Source organism: Patella vulgata, chromosome 5 (genome assembly GCF_932274485.2).
Source record: "Patella vulgata chromosome 5, xgPatVulg1.2, whole genome shotgun sequence".
NCBI classification, from domain to species: domain Eukaryota; kingdom Metazoa; phylum Mollusca; class Gastropoda; family Patellidae; genus Patella; species Patella vulgata.
In genome coordinates, this window is record NC_065883.2 from 60,146,379 (window position 1) to 60,164,797 (window position 18,419).

General features: G+C 37.4%; 1 protein-coding gene across 1 annotated transcript; it reads left to right on the plus strand.

Annotated features, from left to right (window-relative positions):
- Nucleotides 1–184: 184 nt before the first annotated feature.
- On the plus strand, nt 185–8,102 carry LOC126820360 (alkylglycerol monooxygenase). The gene is made up of 11 exons (XM_050548259.2): nt 185–519; nt 1,409–1,536; nt 2,336–2,487; nt 2,819–2,922; nt 3,399–3,494; nt 3,903–4,035; nt 4,465–4,544; nt 5,034–5,168; nt 5,445–5,561; nt 5,851–5,933; nt 6,516–8,102. The coding sequence occupies exons 1-11, from the start codon at nt 409–411 to the stop codon at nt 6,712–6,714; spliced, it is 1,338 nt and encodes a 445-aa protein (XP_050404216.1). The 5' UTR covers nt 185–408; the 3' UTR covers nt 6,715–8,102.
- Nucleotides 8,103–18,419: the final 10,317 nt, after the last annotated feature.

Sequence of the window (18,419 nt, forward strand, 5' to 3'; positions counted from 1 at the left end):
CAATAAACTGATATCTTGTGATCCGACCAGCTCCATATCGGAGATAATCTGTGTGATGGGGTATAGACAAAGTTCTCGGAGTGTTTGGAACACCCGAATGTTACCCGCCAATCGGCGCTACAATATTTAGCTTATTGCCTAAAAGATTAGTTACATGTTTTTAATGTGTGAAAATAACGTTTACTAATTTATGTAGACCTTAATCACCCTAAAGAGTAGCCAAGTAGTTTTAAAGTATAATAGATTCGTTTCGGTTTGCTATGTTTACATTCCCTAATTTGGGTATATCTACTTTCACTTTAGTGTTAAACTTCAACTTGTGACAGCTTTTATTTTTAACGCACAATACCAGAGCTTTACTCAGAATTAGAATTTTGTAACATTTGTTGTAAACACAGTATATTCAGAATGCAGGTAAATGTGTCACTGATGACTGGATTAAGACGAATGTTTTACCTTCTAACACCCGAGGAGGCGTCTTTTGAAGAAACAAAAGATGTTCCAAAATACATCAACGAAGTAAGTTATGATTATGAATTTCTTCAGCGTTGCCCTGTCGACAGCGAGTGGACTCGTAACGTATAGGATAATAATATATCCCCTATAGCCAGGCCGGGCTTTAGCCCCCCTCCCCCCCCCCCCCAATAATTTGACCGCAAGTACTCTTTTCTCCAGGTTATTGCGGCCCCTGGACCCTTGCCTATAAGGACCTAGGTTGGAAGCCCCCCCCCCCCCCCAATCAAGAATTGCTTCCGCCGGCCCTGCCTATAGCTTAAATTAGTTGCTATACCCAAGGAAGTATTTTCCACACAAAAATATCCAAAACAAACAAACAAAACAAATAAAAGGAAAATCTGATCAGCCTTTTAACTCAACATGGGAAAAATTGTATACTCCTAACAGCTTGTGACCCCCCCCCCCCCTCCCCGCCCCCCAATTATGACTTTATTTTTTAGCTTGAATCGTTTTTTCATTTCATTTTATTGCACACTATCTTCCCTCTCCCGGTTGGTGCAGAAAAGTATGACGTTAAGCCCCATTCATTTCATTTGTACCCCTTTTAAGTTCACATAATTCACCACTAAACTCTAGCAAGTTCACGTGGTCTGGCCACCGACTTAAAGTAGTTCAGATGTCAGACGAGAGCCCGAAATTTAAATGAAGTGTAATTGATTTTAATCAGATTGTTTTGCAATGGCTTTTAATCAACATATCAAATTCACTTGACTCGACTGAAATCGGGGACGGACGGAGTAGAGATTTGTTTGAAACAAAATCATTGAATATGATTAACGCCATTTTTCGGGACAGCCATGCAGTGATGAGATCAAAATTCCGATAAATTTTGTTTTTAGTTTCAAATTTGTCATTATTTTCGTTCTAAAACTTATTTCTATTTAACTTTCAGGCATTTCCGTTTTTTGTTTTGTTTATAGTAATAGAGTCAGGAATATCTATTTATAAAAAAGATAGAAAATATCGTCTTAATGACAGTATTACCTCCATTAGTGCTGGTCTCATGTCACGGTTACCAATGTAAGTTATTTATTATATTAAAGTTTCAATTTCATATTTTTAAGTTATATTTTTAAAATGTATTAAAATAAAGCCCTAAAATAGATGGTATCTATAAACAGTCCTACTTTGTTAAAGAATAATCCTATTAATCCTATTATTCACTATTGCCAGTTGAGAAATTGGCAAAAATATCATTTTCAACTTCAAATTCAAACGTTTGAAGATAGCTATTCCATGGTGGGGAATAGGAAAACAAGGGAGGTAATTGGGAGGTAATTGTGTTATTATTTCCGGTGTGAAGATTTTTAAGTGTGAGAAAGATAACCTATGATCGTATAATAGTGAGTTGACAACCTATTGAGCAAAAGACATAGAAATAATTATATTTTGACTTTCTAGAAAATATGCAATTGTAACTTTAACTGAGAATTAAAACAATTTATTATATAATTATATAATTTATGTGTTTATTATAAGAAACTATAGACATTTGGGATGCAGGAATTCGAAAAGATTAAAATCTGGGGTACCGGTACCCAAGATAGATTGTATACTATTCAAAACGTGTGACACATCTGACAGTCAATCTCTGATGTACAGATGTTTTAACTTTCATTTTACGGTTCGAACACATTATTATTTTTTTTGACTTCACGAACTCTGTTTAAAATACCTGATAACAAGATTGTTTAAATATAATGTTGTTTATAGGTGTAAATACATTTATTTTCTGGGTGAAAGTAAGAATTCCTCTATAGAACTTAGGCGCATGCAGGAGAGTAAAGTTTCAAGTCGAGGAATGGTGGTTTTGTTTCAGGATCGTCGTACCGTCTATAACAATGGCAACGTATGTATGGATATATAATACTTTTAATATTATAACTCTACCATGGAATTCTGCGTGGACATGGTGGCTGTGTTTTCTAGGAGTTGATCTGGGATATTATTGGTTTCACAGATTAGCTCACGGTAAGTTTTGTATTCCACCCGTCCCAATATAGGTCGTTATCATTTTCCAGAAATGATATCGGTTGCAATGCGAATGGAAAACATAAAAATGCCGTGTTTCGACGTTTTCATTGATGGCGCACAGCGTCAGTTTTGTCACCATGGCACACCCAGCACCCAGTGCATTTTAAACAGCTGCAGTATCTATAGCAATGGGGAGCAATCCCAGATTCACAGCATAGGGTAAACTGATAAAAAGTAAGCTTGTCTGAAAGTTTCAACCCAAAACGTAAAGAACTCTTAGATTTTATTTAAAAGTTTGTCTATTGATGTTTTGTTTTTATTATTGTAGAGGTAAATTTTATGTGGGCAGGTCACCAAGCTCACCACAGTAGTGAAGATTATAATTTTTCAACAGCCTTACGCCAGTCGGTGCTTCAAAATTATACCTCATGGGTAAGTAAATATCCGTCATCCATACCTGCTGTATCCGATACTGAGCTGTATTTATAAGCTCCACACAGAATAAATATACGGGTACCAAATCCAACGGACACGTAAATCAAAAGTACACTGTCACGACAGTGTTGGATGCAGCATATTCGGATAGGGGTGGGGTGTCTCTGAGAAAATTTAGAAAAACGGGGGTGGCAATGGTGATTTGTGGCACGTATCTGCACCCGAATATACATACAATTTCACCACCGACAACCTCACTATACTGCAACTAACAGAAAATTCAAATTTACGCGGTTCATCGAAACAGAAAAAAGTAACCTTTGTATACTTATGTTTCACAACCCACACGGTACCCTGTCGTAGCGCCGCTGTCCGGGCAAAATTTCTAGCACACTATATGGCGTATGCCCATGCAGTCGGTGCAGCAAAGTAGGACGCCCCGTTTCATTTCATTTCTATTTCTTTAAATTTAGGTATTTTACCTTCCACTGGCTTTGTTTATACCACCATCTGTGTTCCTGGCACACAACGAATTAAACATACTCTATCAATTCTGGATACATACTCAGGTAGTACATTTTCTTCAAACCTTTTATAGGGTTTCCATTTGTCAGGCTGAATATTTCCTCGTTGAGCTGCCGTGGAAACTATAACATATTATTTATCAATAACCTGTTCACCTGTTGTAATCAGTTCAATCGTTTACCCTTTACATGACAAATGTGGGTTTTTTATATCTTAAAACTAATTATTTTTCGAGATATCATCATTTGAAGATAAATCGAGTTCCAATGTATACCTCTACGTTAAAGGTCGCTTGACAGTAGGAGATCGATATGAGTAGGATGTATGTCCGTCCCCTGTAGCCTTATATATCCAGAAAAGTAAGACAATCCAACTTGATGATTGTGATATATTTAGGGTCTGGGGACACCTTATATGTAATGGTAGTATTTTTATTGCACATTTTCTTACAGTATATAAAGTCTCTAGGACCACTAGAATATATATTAAATACACCTAGTCATCATAGAGTGCATCATGGTAGAAACAGATATTGTATTGATAAAAACTATGCAGGTACTTTAATTATCTGGGATCGAATATTTGGTAAGTTTTTTTTATTTCTTATGAAAGCAAACAACAATAAGCTTCTTCATTTAAATGAGATAGTCAATACATATCAATTTCAAAAATATGTATGAATTGTTGTAGCCTCTATGATACTAACATGGAATGTAAACGACAGACAGGCGGCAAGGTAACAATATACGACCACAATCAATGTGGGCGTATTAAAAGGTCGTAATACTAATATTAGAAACAAGATATACCTGTATTGTTGGATCTATGACGTACTCTTGGCAGTTTTAAAGTCATTTTAGTGGCTTGCATTTTATCTAGTTTTGTGGAAGAAATACAAGTTACTACTAATATACTACAATATAACGTTGTGTGTGGTGCTGTTGTCCCAATCAATGGCCACTCTTTAGCGATACATTAAAATATGATATATTTTTGCAAGACATTCTGTTTTAGGAACTTTTGCTCCTGAAGATGAGGAAGTGGTGTATGGGTTGACGCATCCCTTGGGTACGTTCGACGCTGCAGAGGTTCAGGTAAGCTAGAGTTTGAAAATTGTATTGAAAATTGGTGCTCACCATACAAAAACACAACACAATTCCCCAAAATGTGAGTAATTTAGAGGTTTTAATAGGCGTTTTAGTGGGCACACCCGCCATTACTTAATGCTAATTGGATCACAATTCAAAGGACCGAACTGCCCACAGGGCCATAACTAGCTCAGAGCAACGATGGGCCGGGGCGGGGGCGGGAAGTGTTTTCAGGGGTGCCGTAGAATTGACGGACAATGTATATCTATTTTTTTAACGGTGGACAATTTTTTTACCCCTAGTTACGGGCCTGACTGCGCATAAGATGACCATGGTCATCAGCGGTCACAAACAAAGCTCTTCAAATACGAAACTATACAATAAACCTTTGTAAACGTCTGAAAATAATACCAAAAAAGAACCATAACCTACTCCGTTAACACTATACTCTCTCTGTGATCAAAATTACTGACTCATGGTGTAAATTATTTTCAGATAGCCTATCCTAGATATGTAATAGAGAGACTGGGTGATATGACCAGTGTAGGTGATAAATTCAAGTGTATATTATATGGACCAGGCTGGTCACCGGGTAAACCACGTACCGGCGAGATTGGGGACATTCCAGATGTAAATACATCTAAGTTATATATCACAGGAAACTGCTATACATGTATAATATTATACTAAACAGACAATTAAACTAATGCAATGATTTTTATATTCTAAATTTAAAAAAAACAGAATTCATGTTACTTTTTGTATGGTTTCTAAAAACAATAGAAAATTGATAATGACATTAATGAAATTCTTGGCAATTGTATTAACGTAAAATAGACCTACAGTAGATAATCACATGGTGGAATATTGAATAAATTAAATTTAAATAAATTCTTTTATTTTCAGGTAAAGGCACCAGCTAAACAATATGATGTTTCTGTTGGTTTGTTTCTCAATATATATGTATCAGTACATTTTATTCTCGTTTTAATTGGTCATCAATTGTTAATTGTAAATGTTGCTGTAAGTATATTAAAGTGGGTATTGCCCGAACATTTAAAGCCCAAATAATCTCACTGGCTGGATTTAGTCTGCGATATCACCCTAGGTGCAAGCGGACGTCAAGCCCCACGAGTAAACGATTGAACTGACTAAATGACCCATCACAGTTTTTATCCAAATGTCTTTGTGCAACGCATCCGTGTAAGATTTCAATGGCACTATAAATGCATTATTACATTATATTACATAATAGTACATTAATTAAACAGTATAGGTTTCTGTAAGGCCAATGTCATTGTTTTGATTTCAGGGTTTTAATCAAATGTCTGTGATATCATTTTTGGTTTATATGGGATTTTCCCTTACCATATTTGGGCAGTTGCTTGATGGAAGGTAGGTTGGCTTTCAATCTGGACCTGGTTAACTGTTAAATTAGGAATTATTGGTTTATTTCATTTTATATTCCATATTTTACCAGACTCATTTGTAATATCTGACACGTTCTGTTTTATGTCGACAGAGTGCAGCCAATTGGCCCAACCCTTGTGCTTTACACCATATTATAGCCTGTCATTAATTTCGACCCCAGGCTCGTATATGGCAAGGGATATAGGGTTTAACGTCAACTCGACACAAACTATGTCATTTCGGGACTAACAAATAGTTTATTTTTGTCAATAACTCGCTTGCGCGCAGGGATCTTTTAGCAGTAGGCGGATACCAGAGAACCAGGAGAATACCCACGAGGTTAGACAGACGATCCTACTCCTTGCCACAAGCGCAAAAATCAGAACCACACCACTTGACTTAATGACAGGCCTTATGATCTAACGTGCTAAACCATTCGGCCAACAAACCCCCGATATATGGTTTGTGTTGAGGGGTCGTTAGTCACTTCTTATGCAGTGTAAACAACCATACATAAATACGAAACTAAATAAAGATATCTTTTGTTTTCCTAATTGTGTATTTCAGCGATAAAGGCTCTGTCTTGGAGTTGGTTCGGTGTTTGACTTTTGTGTTCGGTGATATTATATTGAGCAAATATGGATTGTATTCGAATGGGGTTTTACTACAAATTTTAAGATTCTTATTCATTACCTCTGCTGGCCTGTGGTTTGTAAAATGCAAGAATATGTTTTTAAGGAACAGAAATATGAAGAAAGTAGACTAATCTTTTTGACGTATTTGACAGTCCATTCAGTATTTTGGGTGTGGTTAGTTGATTATTCACTGTTAAAACATTCATAAGTTATATGTATATCTTCCTGTGAATCAATTCCTTATTTTCGCAGTCGTATAATAATCATCGTCATAGTCCAGGAGCCAATGACAAAATAATATGGTCATCAGTTACAAAAGGTTTGCCCCCCCCCCCCCAAAAAAAAACAAAAACGTACGAGTAAAAATCAGTTGATCAGATCAGGCACTGCAGCACCTTAAAATTAGGTCATAAGTAACATGACTGAAACTTTCTAGGGACAATGGTATCCATAGTCATCAGTTACATGGCTGAAACTTACCAGAAACCAAAGATAAACACTTAGTAAATACAATTTTCAAAAATGTAACCAAAAATTTGGGGGCTTTCCCCAAGTCAGATCGCTCAAAAGTATGTCCGACCACACCCTAAAAATGGGGCTTTTTATAATTATGATCATCAGTTACATGGCTGAAACTTACCAGAAACAAAGATCCATACTTGGAAAACATATTTTTCAATAATCTAACCAAAAATGTTGGGGCTTTCCTCAAGTCAGATCGTCCTAAAGCCCACCTGACCATGCCCTAAAAATGGGACTTTTTATATGGTCATCAGTTACATGGCTGAAACTTACCAGAAATATTGCTCCATGCATTTTAGCACCCCTGGGAGCTACTTTAAGGTGCTGCTGCGGCCATACGCCCCAGTAGTGCCCGGTCTGACCAATTGATTTTTACTCGTACGGACACCTGCTACAAATTTGGAGGGGTCAAACCTTTTGTAACTGATGACCGTATTATTTTGTCATTAGCTCCTGGACTATTAGTCCCCCCCACACCGTTGAACTATTTGGACGTCTTGTTGGAAAATCAATTATAGAGACAGAGAGAGAGAAATGGGGTTTAACGTCCACTCTACACAAACTAGGTCATTTCGGGACTAACACATGGTTTAATTTTAAATTTTATTTCAATAATTCGCTTGCGCGTAGAGGTCTTTAGCAGTGGGAGGAAACCGGAGGACCAAGAGAAAACCCACGAGGTTGGACAAACGACCCTACTCCTTGTCACGTACAACGGGAATCAATTATAGGGGGTTGGACTATATGGATGCAAAAGGGCTCCGAGTCTAATCAGTGTCCCACTTAACTATTCTGTGTTTAGATTATACCGATCATGGATTAAAATAGATTGGACACTAACATTGTTTACATGACCCATTTTTATTCGACAATGCAAAATGTATAATATACGTATATAAACTATTTAGGTATTCTTATAAAAAATATGAAGCTGTATATAAAAATATTTTAATGAACAAAATAAATATTGTGTTTAAAAATAAAATTGTTATACTTGTAATTGTGCAAATATTTATTTTGGTTCGGGATTGTATCTGGATAAGATGCATAGTCTAATGTTTGTTAGAACCCAGCACGTTTGATGAAAGCTGTTATTTTAACAATGACGGATGCGAAATGGAGATTTTATGTCTACACAACACATACTAGGTCATTTGCTACGAGAGAACTAGCGTCGAAACATCGCATCTTCATAAACCAGTAATTGTTTTACTAGAAATGCCACTCAAATAGTAGGTACAGGAGGACCGCACTACACAACACAAAACCGACAAGACAAACCCGCGGACAAGACGAACTGCGCAGAAGTTAGCATATTATGGTACCGTGTATCATTCTCATTAATTGGCTTTCCTTAATTCAAACAAACCGCCCTATTTTTTTTTTTACTTGTCGCCGCACAACATTTTGTGTAGCATATACTCATACTAAAAGGCAATATAGGCCTACAATTAAACACAAAGTATAGCATAAAATAATTATCATAAGCTGTGTAGTTTTTTTGCGCACTGGGACGTGCCACTACACAGGTATACTATAGTAAAGTGATGTTTATATCGATCGAGAAACGGAACAGGAGATCCCAGTTCGATTACCTCCCTTGCATAATTCTGACAGGAAGGTGAGCTTGCGAACGGTGTTACTGGTTTAAGATTTTCTTTAAATATCGTGTGTTTAATAATTATTTTGTGACAAAAACGAATCCTTGAGGAGCTCCAGATGATAAGCATAGCCATAGCAGCGCGATTCAGTGAGTGCAATATAGAAAGCATTGATACTAAACTACACACCTATGCACATTCTGGCGACGTAAAAGGATTGCGAGAAGCGCTACTAGTACTATCGACATCGTCTGCTAGAAGTGGGTCAAATAGAAACCTTATCAATAAGCGAAATCACCTTGGATGCACTGCCCTTCGTCTGGCCGCAACATGTAAGTTTTGGTAAATCTATTGTAATCTTATGGCATAGGCTGATATTTTCAAATTGAGTGGGTCACATTCATTATTGTATGTTTAAAAGAAATCCTATTCGTAAATAATGGAGTTACTTCCCCTGCATTTGCGCACACTTTGTTCACATTCTCACATTTATTTTAGCGAATACTCTTAAAAAGAAAAAACTTCCAAGCAAACAAACCTATAAACGACAGTTAAATATTTGTTGCCTTCCCAAAAACATAGAGATTGGCAGCAAATCGAACTTATGTTCCAACCCAGTTGATTTCTTCGATGAATTAAATTTAATGGAACGATCTGCTAAAACGCGCGGCATTTTTACGAGACGGCCTAGACATAGCTAATAAAGTAATGGCTTTCAATCAAAATGTTTTTTTTATTATTATTATTTTAATAGGACAATTAAAATTCTATTACCGACCTCATTAAAGACGCGATCAAATAAACTACGTGTTGCAAATGTTTTGGAAAATATACTTATAGACTACCCACAAAATTATGTTTTTAATTTGGCATAGTTTAAGAATATGAGTACGGTTTTGTTTTGTGTTTATCAGGTGGCCACACAGATTGTGTAGACATATTGTTGTCTTATGAGGCGAAAACAGATATAGCTGACATAAAAGGACAGACACCATTGTTTGTTTCTGTTAAAAATGGTCACATAAAATGTGTAGAAACGTTGTTATGGCATGGGGCTAATCCAGAAGGTGGTGACGATGTTATGTACTCACCGCTTTATATAGCATCCATGAATGGTTATAACGAAATATTACAGGTCTGTTTTAATTTCATTAACCCACATTTACTTTGTAGGTCTACTTTAGTAGGCTGAAGGATGGAACATGGGCAATAGAAGTACGTGATCTGTCTTTGAATCTTCCGCGGCATTGGTTTTCAGCTTCCCGCGAGATAGTCGTGCGAGGTATTAGCCAGGGCCGGCGGAAGCAATTCTTGATTGGGGGGGGGGGCTTCCATCCTAGGTCTTTATAGGTCTGTTCAAAGGTTCGCTCAGGAAAGTCATGTCGCTATATTCGTCCAGTTAACGGACAATATTGGTGCCAGTCATTATCACATATGTGATAGAGCTGGTTAAACACATTCCAAATATAATTTTAACACCGAGATCATTGCTACGATAGCTGAGAATACAGGTTTCCTGAATCGGAGCTTATAAAAGCATGGTAAAGCACAGACTTTTTCTGTTTTTCTTTCGTGTTCTCTTATCTATAGTGGCAGTCAATTCTTTTTATGAATTGTCAGATATCCTCTCACAGTCTCACACAACAACTTTTGGTCTTGGAAGGAATTATTAGTGAGCAGAAATTCGCCCATGTATCTGTTATCACTCGTCACTTCAGTCAGTAAAATATAGAGCGATGACTCGTGTTTATTGTCAGATATCCTCTCACAGTCTCACACAACAACTTTTGGTCTTGGAAGGAATTATTAGTGAGCAGAAATTCGCCCATGTATCTGTTATCACTCGTCACTTCAGTCAGTAAAATATAGAGCGATGACTCGTGTTTTCCTTTGTCGTTCGTCACTTCCGATTCAGGAAACCTGTATTACTCAGCTATCGTAGCAATGATCTCTGTGTTAGAATTATATTTGGAACGTGTTTAATTAGTTCTATCACATATATGATAATGACTGACACCAATATTGTCCTTTAAGCTTTCTAAATTCCACCATCTCTAAGACGTCTCACGGCGGACATGGGGGCTTGCATTTTTAAAAAAAAACTTGGAATACACCTGTAGGTTACTGAGCCATCTTTTATTTGTATCTGGTTTTTAATTCCCGATTTTTCTACTTACAGTTATTAATCAAATATGGAGCAGATTTAAATCAAAGAAGAATAAGAGTGGATCGTTCATTCCGTAACGACCCCTTGCAAATAGCGATAGCTTACCACCATTATAATTGTTGTAAGACTTTGCTTTGTGCTGGTTATGATGCCAATGCTGTGGCGTTCAGTTACACGATGTACCATGTTGCGGATAAGCACAAGTGTGATGTAAAATTTCTCCAGTTGCTGTACGAATTTGGGGTTCATTTCTTCACCCGAGACCAGAAAGGAAAATATCCATGGGAGCTAGAACCATCCGAAAGCAAACACAGCGCAATATGTAATAAATATTTAATCTCTATAAAAGGTGACAGCTTATTATTTTCTAGTCTGGACTTTTGTGTCTGGGATATCACCCTGATTGGAAGCGGCCCTATTCAGCAGCAGCATAGCTAGTCTGCGATATCACCTTAGGTCAAACCTGACGTAAAACCCAACCCTTCTGTCAGTCAGCCAGTGCTGGCTTCGATTAGTTGATGGTATCAAATTTGGATAAATAAACATCATCTGTTTTGTCAGGGGGAATATGTGGCAACCAACCACAAATTGGGTTACCACTAGTTCAAATAATGATTTGCTTTAAGTGATCCAAAGAAGAATTTAATCAAATCTAGTACATCTTTTATTTTTCTCCTCAATATTGCACACAAAATATTTACAAATGTGGGTATTTTTTACATTTCAGAAAATAGCAGATCTTTGTTGTCCGCTTGTCGACTGACCATTAGAAAGAGCGTGCGCGACATAAAAACAATGAACCAGCTATGTTTGCCCGTGTGCCTGTTGGACTATTTGAACTATAAACATTTGTGAATCTCAAATTGTTGGTGCTATAATTTGTGGGGTGCAAACAATTTGGTCCCGAGGTCATCTAACTGTAATGTTACACATAAAAACAATTTGATTAGTGTTGGCCAAACAAGTTCCTCGGGGTTTTCCTGCGTGGTTTCCCTGGACAGTTGGAATTGTAAATAAAAGTAAACCATAGCGCTGCAGTCCGGGCAAAATTTTCATCATGGCACACTGCATTTCATTTCATCTAATAGACAAGATTTGGTAATCAAGACTATCGACATTTCTGTAATGGCCACGCAGGCCTATAGTTGACACGACTAACTGCCTTGGAGTGAGCGGATTTTGGCTTAAAACTGACGTGGACCAGTTTTAAAAATATCCATTAGGTAGGCCGGTCTATATCAAGACGCTTGTAACATTGAATATTTCTCTTGGAAGTAACATTAATCTGAGACTACTTATTATGCCTAAAGTACATTAGTTCATATCTGGAGTGTGCTAATAGTCGATTCCTTTAGTACGGTGTTAAAAACTTGTGGAGAGGTATCAAAATTAATAATATAAAAAAGATTTGAACTCCCATGTACCCCCCCCCCCCCTTCCCGAATATTGGGTACCCCTAAGTTAGCCAAAATATCAGTTTCTGTCATTTCACCGTTAACAAGTTTGTTTATAACGCCTTTCACAGGCTCATATCCGTGAGTCTGTATATGACATTGACAATGACCCGCGACAATCCAATATTGCGGAAATCCAAAATGGCGACAAAAATGGTGCCTCCAATATGTATTTTTTTTTGCTTTTCGACCCAACATAGTGTTGTTATACGTCGTCTACTATGTTTTCGAGGGCGTAGAATCTGAATTTGTAGTGATTTCGAACAAAAAAGAAACCACTAACAACATATTTATCATGTGGTGAAATATTCATCAATTCGAATACGATTACATAATATCATTATTTTGACAAAGTTAATTTATCTCAGACTGAATTCAAATCACTCTTCGTTACATCTGCTTTATAACTGAGATTGCTTATGTAGGCCTTCGAATTGGCCCCATAAACAGATGCTAGAAACTTTTTATGGTCGTTTAATAAACGGAAAATGTCACTTTGTTTAGGTACTGATAAGGCTGTATCTCGAACATATCTTACTCGATATACAGACGTTTTTAGTTGTTCATCAACATCTGATTCCTTGTGAAAGGACGACCCGTTTTTTTCTTCAGTTTAATCAAATGCTTCTTATACAGCCTTATCAGTACCTAAACAAAGTGACATTTTCCGTTTATTAAAAGACCATAAAAAGTTGCCAGCATTTGACAGGGAAAGGTGGGTTCAGAGGTCTATTGGTTTAACGCGTGCGCATGCAATCACAAGGTCTGTTATTGAGTCAAATGGGGTGTTTTCGATTCCCCGCTTGTACGTGGCAAGGAGTAGGGTCGCCTGTCCAACCTCACGGGCTTTCTCCGGGTCCTGCGGTTTTCTCCCACTGCTAAAGACCCTGCGTTCAAGCGAATTATTGAAAAAAAATAGACCCATATGTTAGTCCCGAAATGACCTGGTTTTTGTCGAGTGAATGTTAAACCCCATTTCTCTCTCTCGCTCTCTCATTTATTTTCCATATAAACCTTTTTGCCATTTACAATTTCAATATCTATAAAGTAAAAGGTCATATCCGTCTGTGCCTTAAATATCAAGTACATTCCCGTCCACTTTTTGTTTGATAAAATAAATCTGTATATTATATATGAAGTAGAAAAATGAATAAATTATTATTGTTCGAAATATGCCTTTTCCATTAATTTTGTTATCTTGTTTAGTTCTGTTATAACTTGAAGTTAACCAATGGGTAACCTGCCTACTTTAGCGCGTGAGCCTTAGATCATGAGATCTGTCATTTCATTGCGTCAGGTCGCGTGTTGTCGATTCACCACTTGTACGTGACAAAGAATAGGGTCGCCCGTCCAACCTCCCGGTTTTCCCCTATAGCTAAACTCACCTACGCGCAAGCAAATTATTGAAATAAGGTTGAGCTATGTGTTGGTCCTGAAATGACCTGGTTTGTTCGAGTGGACATTACCCCCCCCCCCCTCTTGAATAACTAATCCCTGTAAACTGTGAACAAACATGTGTTATGAGAGGGCGTTTATACATCTGCTTTTATAATAAGTGGGTGTTAATAGAATTTACAGTTTTGTTAGCGGTACAATGAAACATACATGTGATAATGATCAATCCAATACAAAACATCCAAAAAGAATTAATAACTTAAAAGAGCCACACCGCCTCATTAATATAAAGGCATTCTTCTTCCATATGAAAGAAGTTTATGTATTTTATGGACACTTGAAAAGCTAAAATAAAATAAACATGTTTATTGAGTTTCTTTTAGCATGCCGTGATTTTCTTTATTCATTCATAATTATTTTCTAAAAATAGATCTACAGGTTTTAACTCGTGTATTACATATAATTCAATGTTAGACAATATCGGGAAAATGGCCTTGAGTTGATATTTCTATTTCGGGCTTTCTTGTTAAAGTGGCCTTCCCAGTTATATTTTAGTGAATAAAACTTAAGCCTCTTAGAAACACTTAATTTAGTCCTGTAGTGCAGCCCGTCCAAAGCTCAGTGGTATATTTTGTCGAAGAAATATGAACTTTCTAGTTTGATGCGGGATTAGTCATTATTCTCCAAATTTCACATTATATAAACATGCCTGGTTATTCGTGTCTACAATTACCGATGTTAGCGTAGTAAAGTCGCTATTATCAAAAAAAAAACGTATACAAGTTCTTCGATTGAGTTGTGTAGCGACCATTTTCGATAGCTGAAAATATTGATTTCAAATGGATGTTCTTACTTTAATAGTAAACAATTCCCGTATTTATTACTGATAGTCATGGTTATCTACAGTTGTTATTCTGGAAACTTGTGGCCAAAAACACTAATATGTGGCAGTTTATATTTCTTCAAACAATTATATTCAGACAGTTGCAGTCCAGGATAAACGTATCCAAAGGTCGTAGAGTAGCCATTTTTATTCACTGAAATATATTTGGTCCGGCCCCTTTAATATATTTTGATCTACTCTATGATAAGGATTCAATCTGCCTATCCTTATAATAACTAAACTGGAATGAAATTCGGTAACTATAAATACTGTATTGAAGACACCATTTCACCTAGTTACACAACATTTTGTGTATTGAATTTAGTTCATTAAGCTATCTCCGGAAATGGATAACCGAATCGGGTGAAATAGTAAAATTGGTGAAAACAATATGGAACTATGTCGATTTCCAGAAGTAACTGCCAGCCCCATAATACTGTTCTATGAGGAAACAGCATATAGCTCAGCGTCCTTCATCAGCAGTCGAAATTTCGATTCTCATTCTCAGTGTGTCGAATCCATCCATATACGCTTTATCCCCGTTTTCCAGTGTACCAGCCAAAATTGAGTTCAGTTCTAAAGTTAAAAGTTAGCCATTTGTGACGATGACCTTGAAGTCAGAGTTCACCAACAGAGTCACCTTTCCAATATTTGCAAATGTACAGTAAATGGATATAACAACATCACAATATTATTTTCTGTTCCCGGAGACCGGGGTAATGAAATATGAGTTATCAAGCGACTCCCAAAGTGGAACGAAAGATGTTAAAATTACATTCATGTTTACAATACTTTCAAGACAATACGAAAAAGCATGACAATGTCGGGAAGTACACGGAGATTTAAGCCCTCACTCAAACTTTAAACCTACCCAAGACAAACTTTATTTGTTCACGGCCTTTATAATAAACTCTTCCTTGATCAAATGTCAGTTTGCCCCCATGTCACAAAGCACTCCTTTGAGAAGTCACGCAACCTGTTGGTCCTATTTATATCCACTATATTTGATTATAATTTATACTATGCTTTGAAATCTGACAATTGGTCATTGGTCAAACCATTCACCTCACTACCAAAGCTAGTGCCCTATATAGGTTAAAGCAATTAAGTAAGGTCCGACCTACCTAAATATCCCAAACCAGGAACGAATAAAATATAATGTTATGCAATAGTGTACCATATTCATATGTTTGTTCAATATATATTTTATGAAATATTGTACAGACACAGAAGAACACAAACACGACGGTACAATATGTACCTTTCATAAATGTTTTTCCAAAGTCCTATACCTCGCCATCTGTAACTTTTCAGTAACATACTACCACGAGTACTTCGAAGATATCATACCATACTTAAGAGAAGTAAGACAGTCCCCTGGTTAAAAGTCAACAAAGGAATCCCATAGCTAACGATGGTACTCTGTGGGAATAGAATAAAAAATATTTTACACCTAATACGGGGACGTTAGAGTTAGAATAATGGTCCAAGGTCAGCCTTCTCTATGTTGTGTGAGACAGTTGGTCGCTTAAGAAAGGTTTGTCCACTACAGGGTCAAGAGAAAGAAATATCAGTTACCAAAGCAGTTCCAGTGCTTCTGTAGCAATGGCCTCTCGCCACAGAAAATCATCAAAGGCACGCACACGGCACACACACAACGTTCCTTAGCTTTGTCATACATAACGATTGGCATTGTGAGAAGAGTATGATGATGATGGGTTAGTTGTATTTTACGTCCGCTTCCACCGAGGTGATATCGCAGACAAGAAGAGTATGATTGTCCAAGATCTCTTTTAGGTACCGTTGACCATTGAGATTAGAGACTTTTGGCAAGCGGATTTTTTCCCATCCGTATCACGTATCCGTATTGTCACGTGATACGGTGCGTCAATGTAGTTTTAGAGTTTTGGCAGATTTTCCCGCCGCGTACGTATGAGTAGATGAGTTGAGCTTAGTTCTATTACAGCAAGATGGCAATTATCTACCAAGATCACCATCAGTACTAGTCAAGTGTCTAGCCTACAAATTCCTAGAGGGAGTAAAGTCGCTCGACAGTCGCTGAGATATTAAAAAACATTTAATGTCGAATATTATTAAAAAATCTTCGACTTCGACTCGACAGCATTTTTTGGTTTCACTAATGTACCATTTACCATAGAATCACATCATTTAGAGATTTGCAAGGTCCCACCTCCCTAAATTTAGCACGTAGATCAACCAGCATGCAGACAGACAGACAGGAAAAATATGAAAATTCCCATAAAAGCTCATCAAACATAATGATTAAATTCCTGTCTTTATCATGGTTAAAATCACATCAAATATCCACCTTTGTGTTCTGGGATACACATAGATTCATAAACACGCTATACCTCAACATTTCAGCGTCTAAAAGTAGCAAACAAGACGGTAAAAAGATGACGATGTTATACGGACCTTTTCCGTATGAAAGCTGTTCGATACGTGCTACCGTATCCATGTGCCGTATCACGTATGAAAAAAACCACATACATTGATGACGTCACAAGCATAATCGATACGGATACGTGATACGGACAGAAATTTACGCTTGCCTAAAGTCTCTACTATCTCTAACTGTTGCCCGTGGGAGCTTAGTCACATGCCAGGCAATCTCATATTTTGAGTCGCGTTGTAAAGCTTGGTGTCTTCTTGGTGAATCGGGAGCAGGTCTTGTTGAAAAGGCAACAACTCAGTCCAGTACAAAGAGCGTGCGTGAATGCAAGACGAACTCGCTCCATCACAGATCCAACAAGACCTTGATAAGGTCTACTGACATATCATGTACAGATCCTACCCAGATCCATCACGACCTCTGCAGAATAGTATAAAATGACCAGAAATAGGCTTGTCTGGATATTCAAGAGTGAACATCCCCCTGTCTTGTTGCATCGCATCGGGATCGCGTTTGGTCGTGTTGAGAGCGTTTTGGGGTCTTGTTTGATTGTATCGACATCGTTTAGTTACCGAGTGTTTGGGTCCCGGAGACTTGTGGAAGTAATTTCATCAAATTTGTATCGCAATTATGCGTCTCCTTGGATCGTCAAAATTTTTAAATCGGAAGAACATCGAGTTTTGGTCTATTAAGTTGAGTTGAACCGATTACGAATAGTTATGTAGGATAAGGGGCGGTTAAGTAACCATACCCTCTAAAACATAGTGCTTGGCGCAAAAGGGCGAGTCTCAATAGTGCTGCATCTTCTTTTGAAGACGTACTGCTAGGTCTACCAGAACATTGATGGTCCTGTTGATGTTCGCAATAATAGACTAATAGTGAAGGGATGGCGACCGAACTGTCTGGCAACCTGTCTTATTAACTTTCCAGCATTACCCATGCCAATAACTTGCCATGTTTTTGCGGCGGCACTGGGTTGTCATGGTCCCTTTGTGAAACATAAACAGTGAACGGGCCGATTTTGAAACTTTCATCGATGTTATGGCTAATTTCCTAGGCATGTTTTTCATGACGCAAGGGTTCGTGCTTACTTTTAACCGTAGGTCTGTAACGTGCTGCACAATCTGATTAGAACACAGATCCTATTTCGTTTCGTTTTTTTATAGTTCAAAATTTCTTTTTATTTATCTTTACTAAACTAGGATCTGGAAGAGTTGTTATATTACCGGCGTTTTGGTTGAAGTGAGAGATAAGCCAATGAAACGGTCCGTCTGTTACGGCGACTTCTTGGCGTGCCATACACAGAACTGTGGGTAAACCACTAGAAACATCAACGCTGATTGATTAATCAATGTCTGACGTTATATGGTCGAAATGCGCTTGTACGATTCCTGACACGAC

Coding starts and splice junctions, on each gene's coding strand:
- LOC126820360 (XM_050548259.2), top strand. CDS start 409: ATGCAGGTAAATGTGTCACTGATGACTGGATTAAGACGAATGTTTTAC. Junction 520..1,408: donor TTCCAAAATACATCAACGAA/GTAAGTTATGAT, acceptor TTTAACTTTCAG/GCATTTCCGTTTTTTGTTTT. Junction 2,923..3,398: donor TTCAAAATTATACCTCATGG/GTAAGTAAATAT, acceptor CTTTAAATTTAG/GTATTTTACCTTCCACTGGC.